This window comes from Lepeophtheirus salmonis, chromosome 12 (assembly GCF_016086655.4).
Source record: "Lepeophtheirus salmonis chromosome 12, UVic_Lsal_1.4, whole genome shotgun sequence".
Taxonomy (NCBI): domain Eukaryota; kingdom Metazoa; phylum Arthropoda; class Copepoda; order Siphonostomatoida; family Caligidae; genus Lepeophtheirus; species Lepeophtheirus salmonis.
In genome coordinates, this window is record NC_052142.2 from 10,887,773 (window position 1) to 10,908,142 (window position 20,370).

Genomic DNA, 20,370 nt, shown 5'->3' on the forward strand with positions numbered 1-20,370 from the left:
ATTGTCAGTTGTCCCAAAGGGTTTTTTCCTACAAGGACATAATTCCATCAGAATCGCTGTAATCACATACTTCTGAAAATCAAACTTATACTGAGTCACCATGTAAGGGTGTTAGAGAGGATACCCAAACCACTAAAGGACCAATTATACATGACCGTATAACAAGTCACACAGATTTCCAATTCCGGATCAATACTCAAACTGACTTCATCCACTATAAATAATTTCACACTCATCAGGTCTTATTTAATTTAAATTATGTATAAAAAAAGGGGGCATGTTGAATTATGGACTGTTTAACTTTCGATACATAACTAATATTTGTGTTTAGGTTCTGATGAGAGTCCATGTTTATTTTGTAAATGATATCAGTTACATTATTGTAAATAAAGAGATCACATGTGTCTGAGAGTTAAGGGGAAAATAAAACACCTACTAACAAAAAAGGGGGGATCATGGCCTACTTGTTGATCTAATGGAGACTTAACATGTAGTAGTAGCCCCATCACTACCAAATTCCACTATTGGGAGACATCACAACGTCCCTACATTGAGTACGATACTTTTTTAAGCTGGACTTACTTAAGAGATACTTTCAGGTACCAATGAACAATGAAGTTATCCCCAAAATTGTAAAAACGACTATCTTTGGCTCTTACACTTTCAACTATTCATGTTTTGGTCTGCGTAACTCCAGAACACCGTTCTAGAGACTTGGGTGAAAAGGTAATTTTAGAAAAAGTTAATCAGATAAGCTCAGTTCGTTTGAAATTATACTTTCCATTCCACATCCTACAATTGTCCCAGTTGTAGGGAAAAGGGTGGAGTTACTTTGCAAATTACAGGAACTGCAATGTTTTAAATCTCTTGGACATAAAAGAAGTAATTGCAAAGTGGAGAAAAGGACTTTGTTCGATGAGTTTGAAGAAAAGTTAAGAAAAAATAGAAATTAATATGACCAGGAACGTGGATAGATATGATCCTGTCTCTGATGAAGATGAACCGCTATTTTTGGTCGAGAATTTGAAGGACATCTGAACAAATCTTGGAAGTATTCATGCCTAGGGATCTACAAACACCTTCAGTTCTATAGGATATGCTTTCAGAAAGAAACAAAGTTGGTAAGAATGATGAAAAACATTTAACATTGAACAGTTAGAAGAAGAAGTATTTAGGTTGCAAACGCTATTTGCCTCAGAAATAACGGGAGAATTGTATTGAGAAAACAGAAAGAGGTGCTCCAGAAGCCTTCACCTTGTCCTAACCCCCCAAATAAGAAGATTCGAAAAGGACATCAAATCCTGTGAAAGAGTCAAAAGAGAAGAGATCTAAGTAAAATAGCATTATTGAAGATGTAAATCATAATCCTACATTAACCTTAAAATGACGTAGTCGGAAAATATTCATCTCCGAAGGACAATATTATTATAATGGGAGACCTCGATATAAACAGATAGCTACACAGAGACGCGATAGGATCACGAGCAGACTTGTTTTATCGAGGATCTTAGGGAAACTACATGAATTAAAAAAATACAGCTATATGCAGATGATTGTACATTATTTCTCACGGGATCTCCTTCAGAAATACGGACTTCGATTGACACTTTACCCAAGGCCATGGAAAATTTAAGGGAACCGACTGGGTCTTGAAATAAATAAAAAGAAAAAATATATAATTACAATATATATTAAGTTATATAATCAAATTATACATTACTATGTACTTCCCTGAATTTGAAATCGAAGGAAGGACCAAGCTCCTTGGGATTTTTATTGCTTCAAGCTCAAAAATAAGTGAAAAGGCCAACAAAATTGTGCTTATCAATAGATTACAAAAATCTTCATCACATTTCTCAAAAATCCTTCACAATAAGCTTCATAAGACCAAAGCGTGGGGGATCAACATCATGCCAAAAGTAAAAGTGGACTACACTTGCTGCAATACATGCCGTACTCAAAAAACACCTGTGAAGAAATAAAGAAAATATAACGACATTTCATCTTGGTACAATAAAATCCTTCTTATTGTGAAAGAGAATGAACACCCCCATTAGTTACTGTGGCATGGGAGTTACCCTAACGGAGGGAGGCACTCTGGAAATTACTTAATTTCTCCTGGTTCAAACGTTTACGTCTGAGCAAAGTTTTTGGGCGTCACGAATAAAAATGAAACGCATACAACAAAAGGGTGTCAAATATTGTGAAAGGGGGCCAACCCAAATTATTCAAGTCGCCAAGAAAATAGAGACCGGATGGTCGAACATGGGTAGATTTTGATCCTCTATCATGTCTTCAGTCCTCCCACTAATGGATCCAAACTAACCAATAAATTATAATACACGTTTCATCAGTGGCCAAGAGATCTATATATCGACCGGATTGACCTCAATGGGACAGCTATGGATCAGGGGTTTCACCCCCTAGTGCAAGATAATTTCTAACTCTCAGGAGAGTATTATCAAAGTCTAAAAAGAACGAAAGAATGTGTATAGGAAAGGATGGATGGATCGTGGGAAAAAATATATATACTATAAAATTATATGTTTTGTACTTTACACTAATTGTTGGTTTTTAAAATGATATTTTTTTATTCTTATGTTTACATAGCCCGAGGTTAATAGAAATACAAGGTTATACCATAACGCATGTACGATATATGTTTGATTTCCACCACCCTCTTAAAATTGACGTCATGGTAGATGAGGGATTTTGTGTTGTATTAAAATCTGTTGTTTTTTTATCTCCTTTGTTTTGTTACGTTGGAGGAAGGGGGAAATATAAATTGTCTGTATAATTTTTATATTAGTGTATAATAGTTAATGTTGTAATAATGGTAATAATAATTTTTTTTATATATCATTTTCTGCAAAAAAAAGTTATGGTTTTCCCTTTAACACACGATACATAGTGCTGCCAGAAGCTGCATTAGTAAAAAGAGAAAAGTTATGGATAATTTTAACGATAATTTGGAACGTATCTTGAACATGGATTCCATTTTTTTATAACTCCTTCCGGATTGCGAAAATCGTCGAGTTAGAAGCGAGTACTAAAATAGAAAATTAAAATAAACCCCTTCGAAGGATTAAAAACCTTACACACCAAAATATTACTCAGCCTCGGTAGTAGAGAGAATAGAGTATTCGCGTAAAACTTCAGAAAAGCAAGAAGACATTGCTAAGGCATTTCGTAAAACCTTCCAAAAGTTAGTTGGTAAAAGGAAAATAAACTTTATCTTCTCTAACAAGATATAATGTGAATATATAAAGAAAATAATTAGGTTTTTGGTCTAGATAGGATTGGGCGAAATATATTAACGACATACAGAGAAGAGATCGTCCCGTATTTATATAAAATAGGAAACTTTATGGGAAAGGCGGAATATCTGCCAGAAACTATAACTAAAGGACGAATTGTTCTAATCACTAAAAAGGGAGATGGCTTAAACCTTGACAATTGGAGGCCAATCTTTGTACTAAATGAAACCTACAGAACACTTTCAGGAGTTACAGCAAGTCAGCTTGAATTTATTTTAAATAAAAAGATAGAACCAGAGCAAAAGGTGTTTTTAAAATATAGAAAAATATCTGACATTTCCCGGAATATGCAGACATTGATTTAAACATTGAATAGAAACAAGCTTTTTAGAGCTATTATTATGATAGATTTTTCAAAAGCATTCGATTCTTTTTCTCATTCTCACATTTTGAGATCGGCGAAAAAACTACAACCAAGCCGTTTTTTTAATTCTATTAGGGTATCATCGAAAGTAATGGTTGGAAGTAAAGAGAGAAGACCATTATACTTCAGTAAAAGTTGTGGACAGGGTTGTCCTTCTACTCCCTTGCTCTTTGTAGCTGCAATAGAAGAACTAAGAACCACCGTGACAAATAAATATCTAGAATTTGGTGTCAGTTTTGGATATATAAAACATCTCATAGATCTTTATACCGATGATGCCGTTCGAAAGAAAGTTGGTATTGAAAATTCATTAATCAAAGACTACAATACTCCCGATTGGCTTATGTCATCGGGGAAAAGGTTTGAAAATCTCAAATTGTTATACCAAAGAAATGATATCTGTTTTAGGCATTAAATGGGTGGGTTTTGGTACCACAGAATCTCATGGGCACAAATAAAGGATAAATGACATAATTATACAAATAAGAGCACTGCTTATTGGCTTTGATTTTATACCCATATCAATGCTATACAATTCGCCATTACGAAGCTTTAATAAAAAGAATTAAAAAAAGTGCCTTTTTTTGGCCCTTTTTTAGAGCCACCGACAATAAATTTTCAAGTCCTATACAGCAGCATAGGCGCGCTCCAAAATCCAAATGACTGGTATATTTAGTTTTTATAGACCTTGAAGAACGGGAAAAAGTCAAATATTAAAAGTTAAAATTTGAACAGATCTAATGTACAAGGATTGCTGGAAGCAAATGACTTTTAGAATTAGGTGTAGTTCAAAGCATTCATAATATGTATTGTTATTTAATAATTTAAATATAATCAAATAGCAGATGAAATATAAAATATTAATTATTATTATACAATTCAAATCAAAGATTGAATTTTTGACGGATTCTTTCTTTGAGTCGGAAAAGACTTCTTGTAGTAGGTAGACTACGGATAAAATAGAGACCCAAGATTAATTTTTCATGACTTGATGTCCACAGTCGCCGTATCCCTAGATCTTGTCCAAAGTTCCTTGCTCTTGCTTACATAAATGAACAAGTATACTTCCTTCGTATGCAAACCGCATGCTATACCGAAAGATGCGAAGTCCGTGAGTGAATTGTTCATCAGATGAAGTAGTAAAGTTTAATTGTCAGTTTTTGCGTACCCTTTTATAGGTTCCAGTGCCCACGAGTAGGATAGTCTGAACACTGGAAAAGGTGACAATAATAACTGCATAATTTTCTGCATTACAGGTTTGGTTAATCAAATATATTTATCGATGCTTGAAGTCTCTAATCAGTGTGGTGGAAAACCAAATTTTAAAGACATATTTCTTACTATAATATTTTATTGAAAAATAAAGATGAATACCATATATTAATATATATAAATTTGACTATATATTAATAAACTTGGTGGTAGAGTGTACATTTACAGTAGGACTATTGGTTCCTCTGCTTGTCCTTATGAGTACCGATGGACAATGAATATTACATTCAGGGAATGTTTTCCCCTGGTTGTGTACTCTACAGGCGTAGTGGCATCATGAAGAAAGGGACTTGTAGGTTCTTCTAGGAGAGGTGGGGCACGATATTGTGATAGAAGAAGATGTACTAAATCAATTATATTGAAGGAATCGTTGTGAGAGGACATTATGGGTTTTGTATATTATATACAAGTATTTTTCGTACTTATAATTAAAAAACTGTTTCAACAGCTACACTAGTTGTTTTTATTGTATTCATAAAATAATTCCGTGTCAGGAGGGTTCCCCTTGAATATTTTTGTTAATATTGAGCAATTTATTAATAATTATTAATAACCTTCTTATAACAAAGAAATAAATTTTAAATATACTAGAATTTATTTATATTATACAATAAAATCTTAATGAAACTTTTAAAATTCAGCATCACAACTTTAAAATTGAAACTGCTCAATCCTTTTACAAATATAAAATTTATATTAAAAATATGATATTCTCAAATGACTAGAGTTTACAAAAACGACCTTTGAAGACTAAACCTTTTCAAATATATATTTTTCATCAATACATAATAAAAAACAGACAGCCGAAAAAGGGGTAAAGCCTAGTACATACATGTGTTAAGATAGAAAATTGGAAGTTGCTTTTGAGTTTTTATATTCTAAATTTTGACTTACCATTTGTTGATTGACAATTTGTACTCTCTTAAAAATTCATGGAAAATTGTAATTTCATTCTATTTGCATAACTTACATTTACAAAAACTAATAATAACATTATAGTTAATATGTACAAAGATTTATTATATTTAATAAAAATAGACGGAATACTAATTTTTTTATAATTTATGATGTTATTGACACTGGAGCTTCCATATCCTTTATTCCATCGAAAATTTACAATTGTACTTCCAGTCCTATATCAATAATTTTATTCTTTGTAAATGGGGCTAAGGTTAATGTATTTGGAAAATTATTATTTTGTATTTTGATTCACTCTTTAAGGACCTTTCAATATCCCTAGGACATAGTCACCGATGTTCAATGCCCCATTCTAGATATGGACTTTTCTTTGGTCAAAAGCGATTTGTAATAAAAAAATAATTTTAATAATAAAATGTATTCAAACTTTCAAGCTCAAAATGTGCAGTTCTCCTTATCCTATTCAATCGTCAAAGCTAGACAACTCAACTCAAAAAATCAATCGGGTTTTTGTATTTACCAACCACTTGGAATGATTTCTTTCTTTGGAAAGGTCTCAAAACTATGTTTTTCTTCCATTCGTTATGGTCCAAAATCCTCACAGTAAGAGGTAGATGCATAATTGCCACAAATTAACGAGTTAGTGCACACATATAAAAACAAAATAGATATAAAATATAACTAACTGATATTACATCAGCATACTAGAGAATAACTACATATCATAGTTTCAACAGTTGTGTGAGATTATATGGAGACATAAATAATATATATACAAAAATGTCTCCTTATAGTCCGCTGACTCAATAAATTTTGGGAACCCCTTGACTGCCTTGGAGGAAAATTTGACATCTTGAATCCCTCATGATGACAATGGAGTAGATACTTATCTATCTTGTGATTTGGGGTAGAAATTAGGGCTCCTGAAGGGAAAAATATATTTTTATTAATTTATGAGTCACAATTTCGGCAGTCAAAATTATAGCAACAGAAATCAATAGCAAAATTTTGGTATCTAATTGAAATATGTGAGCTTCAGAGGTTTCGTACATAGTGACCATTCATATGAATGTTGATCCAAATCGTTGTATGAAAAGAAGACTGCGTTTGCGAGATCCAATTCTGGATGAATTTTTATGAGGGTACAATGAAAAAAGAAAAGATAAGAATATGAAAAAACAATATGGGATCTTATACTAACAGCAATACAAACAGAATAGCATTGGACATTTACTTCACCCCGAGAGTATTTTACGATCAACAGAACCTCTGCAGTCACTATAACAAGACATGGACATTAGAACACAACTTCCGGGAGTGCAAAAGACTAGAAAAAGTGGTGGGAGTCCTGGCTGAATATATTTTCCAAAATATTGAGAGAACACCAAAAAAGCATAAACTAGTATACTGCTTCTTACCGCACAGCCAAAATGTGGCATTGAGGATAGTGTTCAACGCAGTGGCAAAGTTCCAGACAATGGTGGCGAATAGGGCATCCCTGAAATGTCATATCTCAAGAAATTGGCCTACGACGCAATAAGTGATTTTTTCTTCTTCTGAGCCGCAAGGGCTTTAGTTATAAATATTTAGATGTACATAAATAAAAACTAAACACATAAAAGGAAATTTGCATAAAAAACATTATTTAAGTGAATTCAATATTAAAGAAGTCCTTTGTTGGATAAACTATTGAGATTATTCCATTGTGTGTTTTTTATAAGTTTTGCTATTGTTTATTTATAAAGAAATGCTTTACTAATTAATTCATTACATTTTTTTAGAAATTGACAAAACTCGAATCGATGAATTGTATTTTAGAATATTTAATAATTTCTAGTGTGGTTTTTATTTGTTTTAACGGACTTTAATTAATTTATCGTGTGTACATTATGGATATATGTATATATATTTTATTTTTCTCCATTAATCAATTACTAGTGATATTGGTGTTTAATAAATTTTAAAACAAAGTATAACTCTCCACCATATCCACAACTTTATTCTCCATCTTTTCTGAGTACACATATGTGTGGTTACTATATACATAAATGTTCACTCCTCGAAATTAAATTAATAAAGACAAGAGCTTTGGAAAATAAAAAACACTGTTGGGAAATACTTAGAATTCACAACTCTATCAATAATTTTGACTTTGTTAAATATTGTTTTTTTTTTAACTCCATTTTAATCACATAAACATTTATAACATACAAAATATTTCATAAGTATAATATTAATAGGAGTGTTAAATTTGATATTCGTAAATTTGTTTAATTTACTATATAAGAAAAAAAAGTTTTATTTTATATAAAAAAAAATGGAAAGGATCACTTGCGGCACTCGGACAAAACTATTTGTAGATATTATTTCGTTTTATTAGGTTACATATTTATTGATGTATAAACTTGTGATATTGTATTTATTTTAACCTTAAAATTTTGATTTCAAATATGATTGGTGCTGGAACGATTTCTTAAGTGGGGGGGGGCAGTTTTATAAAAATGAGATCACTTTTTAATGACACAAGAATAACTCAAATTTTCATAATTATTGTTTTTCAAATAGATTATTGGCCCCCAATTCTGGCAGCATTGATGATCCAACTAAATTTTAAGCCATATTTATGAATATATTTATAAAAGAGGTTCAGAGAGAAATCAGAGCTCGTAAAAACTAAGTTACCTATTTTCTTGAGGACAAAAGTGATGATAAATATCGAAATTTTAAGCCTATCTGGATTGAAAATAAATAAATACGAGTAAATTATAGTATATTTTTGTACATATTTATTATTAATTAAACATTATATATTATCACAGTAATTTTATCAATGTTTAGTATATAAACATTTAGAGATCGTGATTAACATAGGAAATATTTATTAGAATTAAACGATTAATCATTAGATTTCTTATTGGAAAGGTTATCCAATAAAAAAACACTTTTTCAGATATATTAGCTTTAACCATAGATATATAAAAATGAAAAATAACTTTACATTAAATCTCAAAAAGGGTGTTTCACCCCAACAACTCAGAATCTGATCAAATTTAGTTTATATGTAGAGTTTAACCTACAAACTCTATTTTTTTTTAATAATCCGATGATTGATTCCAGAAATAAGGAGTCCTTTATTTTTCTAATTTTAGAAAATATAGGAAATTTCCAATTGTCATATCTTTCATATCATGTTGTTCCATTTCAACAAATAAAATTATTATGGAAAGAAAAAAAATCAGGCGTTTGTAAAATTATAGAATTAAAAAAAAAAATTGATTGAGAGTTTGCATATATAAATCTAATCATCAAATTCTGAGGTAGTCGACTTAAAATTTGTCATTTTTTGGACAGTTTTGAATTAGAATGACACTGTTATAAAAAAAATAATTTTATCAAAATAGTAATTATGCCACTATAAAGTGTTTCAAAGCACAATATCACCTGGTTGAAAGCTATGACAACTATTAAATCGACTTTCTTTGGTTGTGTCCAATGCTAAAGGTTGTCTTTCTTCTGAAACTTTTACACAAGAATTATTTTTTTCCACTATTATATTATTATAAGGTCTTTTTCTACGGAAAAATCCAAATTTGTTAAGTAGCAATGACAGAAATGCTAGAAATATTAGTCCAGCAAATATTGAAAGGACTAAAATCCAAGCTGGAATTTTGACAGATTCTTGATTTCCAACTAGAGTTTGCACGTGAGTTGTAATTCGAAGACTTTCAAATCCTAAATAAACAGGATCCATTCCATAAGGGAGATCAGTGACACGGGAAATTAACTTCGATGAAATTTCAAAATCTTTTTGCCCATTAGATTTTGCCAGCTCTGAAATTGTTTTGGACCAAAGACGGGAACGCAAACGAAACAATGCAAACTCTCTTTTATGTAAGGGGCCAATACTACAATATATTAATGTACATTTTGTTTGCCCACAATTTAAGTGACTATCGATATCGTTTACGCGGCTTAAATCCATTTCACTAATGTACGAAGAAACAATGTTCTTCGAATTATTGGTGCGTATACTAAGCTGACTTCTCTTTTCTCTGAATGATTCAGAAATTTGCATGTTTCGTTGTTCGTTGATCTGAAAAAAAAAAAAAATTACTTAAATACTGAGGGAATTTAATAAAATTACCTTGATTCCATAAGGATTTACATCATCTACATAATTACATTTGACATTTCCTCTGATTTGTGGTTGCGTTGTTAGATAAAGAAGTGGTTCGTCCTCATAAGTTCTAAAAGATGGCCACAAAATAAAAACTTCAGCTCCAAGAATGTCTGAAGGACCCTTGTTTTCAACTTGATAAACATGAGTCACCTCAGGACCTACATCATTTTCATTGAAGTTTTCAACAAATTCTTTATTAATCAGAGCATTTTCTTTAAAATCTCGTAAATAACTATCATATGCAGATATATTGAACTCCAGTGGTTCAGGATCAGATCTCCCTCTTATTTTTAATTCAGTCTTTATAATAACGGGAACTGATATATTTCTAATATTGTCTTCAAGAGTATTATCTGACTCTGGATTTGAACTATTCACTAACATTTCAAAATTTAATGAGGAAATTTTTCTTTGATCAAATACTGGTTTCAGAACAATTTTAAATGATATCTGAAATTAAAGATAAAAGTATAAAATTTAAACTTTATATTATTAAGGATATTGATAAAACCTTTGATAATGTTGTCATAGGGTTTCCTAAGTCACACTTTAAATAAAAATTATTCTTTTGAGATGGAGGAGAGCAAAGAATTTTAGGAGTTCGATGTTTTATTATTGAAATATTTTTTTCATTTTGTATATTTATCATTCTCATCTTCTTATAATATACTTTATTTGGTATGTGAAGATAGAATGTTGTTTCGTACGCAGCCTCGCCATGATTAAAAATTGTAATATCTAATTCAAAACGTTCTTCACTGCCGACAAGATAGTTTTCTGTCGATCTTAAATATTAATGAATTACTTAAAGAAATACTCTGTAAGGCATCATAAAAGTTCTTACTTGTTAAATATAATTCCAAGATTGGGCACACATATATTATCAATTCCACAGTCTTTCTGAATAAAAATTCTATCTGTCACTTTCTTTTTTATATCTCTAGGATCTAGTATAGGCTGAAGAGTATTATTTCCATAATATTCTTTTGAAAACTTTTGATAAATTTCACAAGTCATGCTTGCATCAATTGGACTTAACTTATCCACAACTTCAGGCTAACAATTAAGATGTAGTTTATTTTAATACATTAGTTTATAAAATTTTAACGACCTACCAGTAAATATATGAGTGATCTTGAACAAACAGACATATTTCGCTTTAGTTTCATTATTTTTTTTTGAGATCGTGAGTGCTCATTATTTAAAAAATACATACGATAATTATTTTTCTTTCTATAATCGAGCATCCAAGTTACAAGAAAATCTATGAAGACATTAAAAAATATATTTATTGACCTGTATAAAAATATGAAGAGTATGAATACCTAATTCATCTTCAACACCTCGTCCAGTATATTCCAAACAGCTTTTAATATAAATACAGGCAACATGTAATCCAGAACTTAGAGAACAATTACGACTTTCCGATTTGATTTTTCCACCTACAGATTCAAAAAATATTACAGAATTGACTCGTACCACAGCTCTGGATCGAAATAAGTAAACTTGGTTTGAATCGGGAGCACCAACAATTAAATCTGGGTATCCATTTCCATCTAAATCATTTGATCCTGATATTGCAAATCCAAAACCTTTAGGAATGGTTATTCCCTGATTTGAACCATGAATAATTTGATCAGGTTCTTTTGATATTCCCTTTGATGAACCAAGATGAATAAAAACTGATCCACGATTATATTCTGAATATGGTGCACCTATCGCAAGGTCTTTGAACCCATCTCCATTAATATCTCCCAAATTTGTAAGTGAAAGACCGAAACGACCACCTATTTCTTTACCGTCTATTATATCCCAATGTCGAAACTTATGCTAAATAGGATACAGAAATAAAAATATCATTCTTAAATATTTTATTGTAATTTTAAAATAATATTTCAATATGTCTTAAAAAAGTGTTATTTAATAAGTACTTTTTAAATCACCATGGGCACACAAACATAAATATATATTTTTCCTCATTTTAAAAATAATGGTTGACCAAAGAGTATAAATGTCAAAATGTAATAATTCCAAACCAAGAAAATAAATATTTTTATTACCGATAATTCTAATAAATTTAAGAAATGGGTAAATCCAACAAGAATATACCAAATGTTCCTCTACATTACTGAAATTGTTTGTTTCAATTACAAAAACACTTAAAGTGGGGTATCCCATCTGACATCATGATAAGAGTGCACTCAATTTATTTCTAAGAACTTAGCATATTATAATCTTCAAACCTCAATAACTCTACCTGTCAAAATAATGAAGTTGAGTGATTTTAAATAATTATTATTTGGGGGAGGAAAAATGACAATATAATGATTTAAATTAAGTCAATATTGAATGTAGTATTGTTTTTTTTTTTTTCACTAATACAAAGAAGGTACATTTTAAATCAAGAAAACTTTTCCTCTTGAAACAGAGAGTTGCTGGGGTTTAAAGATTATAATATGCTAAGTTCTTTGAAATAAATTGTCCATACACGTATTACGTGTTCACAATAGATGGATTTGGTACCTTACTTTCATTTGCAACTAAATAGTTTTCCATTTCTAATTTGTAAATATGAGAAGTGAATACTTCCTTCGTGGAACTCTAGATATCTGGAATAAGAACGGCATTTGGGCTTTTTTCAACTGAGTCAAATTTATCTTTTGTGTAGTGATGAAAATTGTATATATAATGGGCATATTAAAAAAAAAAAAAAGAAACAGAAAATCAACAAGGTGACCATGACAATTTGAAAAATATTATGAAGGAGATCAGTTACAATCAGCTGTGACAAGAGAGGGGCGAAGGCAATAAACAATAAACATTACTTTTTTTTATTTCCAAAACAATAGATACAAACAATTTCGTGTTTTAATTTTACACTTATTCTTGATGGGAAAAATACTGTTCAACCTAAACAAGTGCTTGTTATACGGACTTTACTCCAGCAAAAATAACAATTAAACGTTGATTTGGGGACTTCTACTGTTTTCGTAGACCAATGATGCAGAACATAGAAGACTTCCAAATGAGGCAGTAACAATAGAATACATAAAAAAACTCCAGAATGAAAACGATCATCATCTCAGTGGACAGATACTGATGAAACTCGTCCAAAGCGTCTGAAAGCCAAAGAATCCGTGGGAATAATATAAGTAGTGTCACACTGAGCTCAATAACTCACAAACTATATAACAAATTGTCATTATATTTTGACTGCTGTCATTTTGAGAGTTGGTACTAACTGAAAATGAAGTATTTTGTGATGTTCATGCTATAATATTTATAGACTACGTTGAAAAGAGAAATACAATCAACAGTGAACATGATATAGCGTTATCAGGTTGTTCAAAGTGCGAAATCCCAGAAAAGCTTCCACATTTGAAGAAGAGGAATGTGCTGTTTCACCTGGATAACACACTATGTCACAAGTCAATCAAAACCATAGCAAAACTAGATGATTTGGACTTTGTATTGCTTCTGTATCCACTGTACTCTCCAAATTTGTCTCCAGCTACTACTGGCTCTTCATGGACCAAAAAATAGTCTTGCCAGAAAGAAATTTCGCTCGAATGAGGAGGTTATCGCTGAAACTAAGGACTACTTTGTTGCAAAAGATAAAGCATTTTATAAAAGTGGCATTGAAATATTAAAGAACTGCTAAGAATTTATTTTTTGTTTTATATAAATTAGTCGTTTGTTTGTCAAAAATTCGTTTTCAGAAAAATGCTTTTAAGTCCGACAGGGTCTTCTTGAAGGGCAAAAAAATTGCTATCAGAACCACCTCTGGACCCTTAAAAAACCTACATGAAAATTTTCTGAAAAATCAATTCATTTATTTGGGCATGATTCCCAGACACATAAACACGCACAGACATTTGCTTTTAATTTAGGGATAACACCATTTAACAGAATTATTGCCACGTTCTGAAATCTACGATCATTATTGCTATTTTAGTTGTAGAACAAGAAAAATGCAATTAAAACAATCAACATATATAGGTTTATAGATTTTTTTTTTTTTTTTCGGAATCCACTTTTTACAGTAAAACTACAACTCAGAGTCATATTGCGACGTGAAATCTCTATACGTAATTAACAATTATAAAAACATTCAAGCATTTGAAAGATAAATTATTAATTAAGTTATCTTGATTAAAACTCTTAAAAATATGTCTAATGATTAAAAAATTGAATAAAATCAAGAATTTTATTTGAAATTTAATAAATTATTTCCCGATTAATATACATTTTTTCAATTTAGCTTTTAACTTTCTAATTGAATATTAGAAAAATATGGAATACAAAGTTGCGTTGAATAAAGCTAAAAAAAAGTATAATTAAGTCGATTTTATGACTAAACAAGTAATGAATACTAAGTAAATAAATACATAATTGACTTACAGCAGCGTTTTGATACACAACATATACTCTGCCAGTCTCATATTTTTCAGAGAGTCCTCCAAGTAATTTCGATGACTGAAAAGGAGCACCAATAGCCAAATCGTCTAAACCGTCTCCATTACCATCAAATGTAGCTAATGAATAACCAAAGTAGGAGCCAACTTGATTTCCAGTTAGGTTATGAAGATTAAAAAGACGTCTTCCAGTAAAAAGAACTACCTAGAAAAATTATTTTAGAGCTATATGGTTTTATTACTTCATATTTACTTTTCCGGTAAAGTTTGCCCCTCGAGGCACACCAACTGCTAGATCTACTGAATTTGTTCCAGTAAAATCTCCCGTAGCTAAAGAATATCCCAAATAGCTGTCATCTTGATTTTCAGGTCCTTCTTGAGAAGCGAAATAGTCTAATCGGTTCTTTAAATTTTGTGAAAATACTTGTCCTAGATTAAACCAAACTGAATTAAAATGGTCCTTTAAATTTTTAAATTATTCATATAATCAGCCCGTTAAAGATTTAGTTTAAACATTATACAATATGTCATACAATTGATGTATTAACATTTAAGAGGCGCAAAAGGATGTAAAATTATAATAAAATCAAAAAATATATTAGACAAAGAGCAATAGTACTGAACTTGCTTGGACTTAAGAGGCGTTGACGTTAAGACAATCATACAAAATAATATTTCTTTAATAATATAGATATGTATAGAGTTGTAGAAACTAAGACATGCTGGTATGCAACAAAAATAAACCAAAAAATAATGCAGTAATCCTAACAGTTTGAAAAATGTTTTGGAGAAGTGAAATTTAGCTGACTCGACGTTGTTTTAGATTAGCTACAAGCAGCTATAACAAGAGAGGAATAAACACAAATCCCACTCCGTATATATCAAGGACAAAGACAAGAATTACTCCGATGTCGATCATTAATTATACCAACATGCCTAACATGGACTTACAATTATAACTCCCCTTCAAATCTTTCGTGTTAATTTCAATCTTTCACGAGTACACGAAGTAGTGATTACTTTATACAAAGAGGTCATTCCTTTCAAGAATTAAAAAAAATATGACAAAACGGTTTTTTTTAAAAACTGTTTTACCATGTCACATATAGGTTCCTTTTTTTTTTTTTTTTTTAGCATACCGGCATTTTAAAAAACTCTAAATGTGTAATCCCCATAACAAAACATATTTTGACATTATAGCTTATAATTAATATCCTTCAAATACAACCCCATTATTCATAATAAAAATTAAGTAAAATGGTTATCGAAAAAACAAACAATTAAAACTACAACAATACAACATAATAAATAAATAGAATAGTATAAAACATGATTTAATACATAATATCATTTTTAACATATTCTCTATATTTACTAATGATAAATTGTACAGCGTTTTCATGTCGCACCAACATCTGTGGGAATTATTTTATCAAATCTGATGCATAATTCCAAAATATACCGTCGCAGGTAGGGATATTCAATGAAAGTGCAGCGTACCTTGCAGCAGTGGCACTTTGTATAGATTTTAAATCAATCAGACAATTAACCTGGTATAGTCTTTTGAGTAATAAATTACTTTTAATTACTAAGAGACGCGTTTATTGCCTTCTCTTTTTGCGAGATCTTGGTCCTTCCAGGATCAAATTTAAGAATACAACATATACTTGTATATATTAACAAGCAAATACAAATTTCAGAAAATATATGACGTATCGAAACTAAATATTAAAAAAAAATCGGCCACCTAACGAGATATGACATATCTCTAGAACACGTGAATATGGTCTCATTAGAATTAAACGTACTATATGGTATGTTACTCAAAATTGTGAACAACTTATACTTTATGTGTAAAGTCTTTAGCTGTCACCGTTTTGGCAAAAAAATCATGAAAATTAAAAGTGACATAATTCATACAATTTTGAGAAGACTAGCACCACCAAACAAGATAAATATTTAAGATCTCAATATTGTAATAAAAATTGCATGCTCTATACTTTTCTCAAACTTTGTCCAAAATAGAGATATTTACAGACTTCAGGCATAAAAATAAAGTTGTCCATAATTCTGAGTTAAATCTGGAAATCTATTTTTATAAAATTCTGATCGAAGCAGGTTCTTGGCTTTTTGCTAATAATTTGATTTTTTTTTTAACAAAACAACATGAATTCCTAGTGTTTTCAATGTTTTTTTAATGTATGGGTTGTCGTTTCGAAAATGAACAAACAACAACAACTAATATTGTACTAATGGAAAGGGGAGAATTCATTTTAATTATCAATTAAGAGATAAGTAGAAGTTGATTGACTTATTGGTCTAACTACCAGACCAGATGATTTCGGAACTTTTTACTGTTTCTTTTTGGAGGAAAGGTTACGTGATACAATAAAGGTAACGATGCGATGGAAGATGAAGAAGGAAAAAAGAATAAATGAATTTTGCTATGCAACATTAGTTTGCCTTAAACTTGGCATAAAAATTATAAGGGTGCCGTCCACAGAGCCTAGCTGGCGAAGCCCGAATAAACGATTGTAATAAAATACAAGATGGCTCATTGCGAGAAAAAAAACAAGGTAAGTCTTTAAACACTTTTAAATCTTTTTATATTGAAGAAATTACATTTTTCTCTTGAAAATAAGGTATATATTTAGATTGAAATAACTTACTCCAAAGGCAACATGGGCCGGCATTGGCATTGCCCTTTCACCCCCACGGATTATGAAAAAAATACATTTTTTTGTGAAAATGATTAATCTGAAGTTGTAGACAGGGTATCTATTAATTTTAACATCATAATATATCTACAAAAAACTGGTTGTATACCAATTAAGTGGATTTTTAATACAATTTACATTCCAGCCTACATCACCTAGTTTCCAATTGTTTAAGAATGGATTTCCTTTAATTCACAGAAAAACGGAATTTTATCAAAAGATTTACATAAGCAATTTCTTACAAATTTATTATGAAGGAGCTTTATTTAGGTAAATAATTGAATATCTTTTCTTGAAGTTTGTTCTTTTGATAAAATACAATTTTTAAAAACCAACAGATCCTTATGAAATCTAAAAGTAAGACATTTGTATCCTCAAGTTCCTCAATATCTACAACATAAGCAAACATTTCAGTATATGTACTTAGCAAGTGTAAACTAACTTGTTCTATTCTTTTTGTAAGTTTATTCAAAAATAGTTTCTTATCATTGTTTTTGCCATTAGAATTTAAGAATAAAATAAATTGATTTATGAATTTAGTAATTATTATGTAGATAGATTATAAGAGTACAAGCTAAGCATAATAAATAACGAATCGTTAACAAGGATATATGAGTAGGAATGTAAAAAGTAACAAACAGTATTAAGTATTATAATATAATGTACTAGGACGTCATTTTCCCTTTTTCTGTTAGGACAATAATTCGTCTCATTAATTTTTAATTTTTTTTTGTGTATTTTTGATTTTTTTTTTGTGCATTTTGGATCTACAAACCATACCTTAAAAAACTATGAGACGTGGGGAATTCATCTTGTTTTATGAAAAAAATCAACTTATTATCGAAAAAACAAAGTTGTTCTCAATACAACATGAATCTGGTCTGATCAAAATGAAACATAGCCTTAGGTACGTAACTCAAAATACAGATTTTTTTTTATTTTTTGTCTATCTGTCTCCGTTTTTGAACTAAATACACTGTTTACGCGTTTTTATTAGCAGACATACATAATAATATATTGTAGTAGATTAAGTGAAAAAGGGAGTCCACTTAAAATTACAATATCAACAATTCAAAAATAGTAGGGTGGTACTAAACACACACGAGTAGCTAAAACCTACTGAAAATCCGATATTTGTTAATAAATTGATATACTAAAACAGTCAATCTCTAATTTTTCAATCAAACCCGGAACACACTTATCGATTGTCTTGATAAATTGGTAGATTATTATATGATAGTAAATAATAAATACAGTTACACCAGGCACAGTAAATGACAGTAACACTTAAAACATTGTAAAATATCACTGGCAATACTATCCTAGTCTTGCACTTTTTATCGGTTGGAATAAGAATATATATGTCGCTGTGTATTTTCTTGAAAAGTTATAGAATGTTGTTAAGTCTGGTTACTTTTCTATTTTCTGAGGTGTTACATAATTATATTTAAAAATGCATACCCCTTTTTCAATTTTTAAACATATGATGAAAAAAAATTTTGAGGGACGAACGATTTTGTTAAAAAAATTTCATGTATAAGCTTGAAACTGCAAAAACAGACAAAATGAACTAAATCTGAACGATACATGAGTAGTCCTCTTTTACAAAGAATATGTATAAATTTCGATTCATATAATACAAAGCCTTTTGTTAGCACATTATAAATGGATCTTTTGGTTAAGTTTTATCGAATTAGGGTTACTATTGAAAGGGATGTATTATTATTATTATTTTTTATTTTTTTGACAAGAATGCGACAAATAAACAGTAATAGATAAAATGACTTCTTCATAGTATATAAGCTCATTAAGGGATAATAAAATATTTAAAAGATTTGTCATTACAATCTAAACATAACCTGAAATTTTGTACAGAGGTGATGCACATTGAAATATGTGATAGCTGATTTCTAGCCTATTCAAATTTTTATTAAGATATCAATCGAATATTCTTTTAAATTTTTAGGAATTGCTTTATCGAATTAAAACAGTTTCCTCTTTAAAAAAAACATAGATCAGAAGTGTTTCTCAATTATATTCTTGCCTAAAAGAACAAATTCAATAGACTAAGGATAATAATCAAAAAATTCAACCATAAACACAATAAATATTTAAACCAAAAAATGTAATGTACATATGATAATTATTAACGTCCAACCAGGAACACAAAACAAAACTTCCAAAAAGAAAGGTGCATGCTATTGTGTTTCTTATTTTGTTGGATACGGATTCAGCAGTAGTGGTGGTAGTTCGTTGAATTCTTCCTTCATTGTAGTCACAAACGTTCTTTATATAACTACATATTATTATTATATAGTGTGAACTGGGTGTGTATTATTATAACAAAGGGGAAAACATTTATATAATGTAAATTCGGTGTGTTTGTAAGCTGACCTGCTAATTTGTAGTATAAAGAAGTTATTTCATTTTCCTTAGCAGTTGTCATTATTTTTAAATTCGTTAGGTGTGAATATCCTTTTCTAAATAGATTCAATTATATTCTAAACCTGTTTGAACGTTCGTGCGTGCTCATAAAAGACGGCGAGTAACCCTGAGAATTTGTTGCAGAGTTATAATTGCAAGTCCTTTTTGGACTCAAAGTAGAATTGGGGATCGACATGGGAGTAATTATTGTGCATATCCTTGTTCATATCATTTTCTCCTTCCTCTCTTGTCGCAGCTGATTGTAGCTGATCTAATGAAACGTCATGAGCATTGCTCTTTCTCTCCTCCAAAACATTCTTTAAATTGATAGTGTTACCATGTTGATTTTTCTTTTCTAAACATGCCTATTATACACTGGATTTTCATCATTGTATATCTTATATTAACAATGACTAAGGGTGATAATTTTGGTAAGAATAGAAAAGCGTGTGAGGAGGAAGGAATAAATCCGCATGGCATCATTGTTTAAATAGTATACATCTTCTTTTATCAAGAACGTTATCATTCCCGCCTATATTCTTCACTATTAATATAATATTAGATACTGATAGTCGATAGAGAACTGAATAAAATGCCTAAAATAACGTCGCCTTCTGTCTGGATTTCTGAAAATGGAGGCCCAGGAATTTGGAAATACTTACCGTCCGAGACACATTATTCTTTGGCTTTGTATGGATCGTCTTGAACGAGTTGAATTGTGTCAAATAAGGAAAACTATCTATGTTTAAGTAGTATCCTTTGG

General features: G+C 30.3%; 1 protein-coding gene and 1 long non-coding RNA gene across 6 annotated transcripts in view; one reads left to right on the top strand and one right to left on the bottom strand.

The window, feature by feature from the left end:
- The first annotated feature begins 370 nt into the window (after positions 1-370).
- On the top strand, positions 371-2,649 carry LOC121126907 (uncharacterized). Its single transcript, XR_011782545.1, has 4 exons — positions 371-554; positions 600-726; positions 808-1,121; positions 1,176-2,649. It is a non-coding gene; the product is annotated as an uncharacterized lncRNA (long non-coding RNA).
- Positions 2,650-8,644: 5,995 nt separating this feature from the next.
- LOC121126945 (integrin alpha-PS2) overlaps positions 8,645-20,370 on the bottom strand; it is a 78,940-nt gene continuing 67,214 nt past the window's right edge. For all 5 annotated transcript variants that reach the window (XM_071892022.1, XM_071892024.1, XM_071892023.1 and 2 more), the window contains 9 exons: positions 14,720-14,895; positions 14,453-14,671; positions 11,377-11,881; positions 11,167-11,315; positions 10,896-11,107; positions 10,563-10,836; positions 10,016-10,501; positions 9,313-9,964; positions 8,645-8,830 (listed from right to left, as the gene is read on the bottom strand). In XM_071892022.1, coding sequence (XP_071748123.1) covers positions 8,721-8,830; positions 9,313-9,964; positions 10,016-10,501; positions 10,563-10,836; positions 10,896-11,107; positions 11,167-11,315; positions 11,377-11,881; positions 14,453-14,671; positions 14,720-14,895 — 2,783 coding nt within the window. In that variant the 3' untranslated portion in view covers positions 8,645-8,720. The remainder of the gene's footprint in view (positions 8,831-9,312; positions 9,965-10,015; positions 10,502-10,562; positions 10,837-10,895; positions 11,108-11,166; positions 11,316-11,376; positions 11,882-14,452; positions 14,672-14,719; positions 14,896-20,370) is intronic.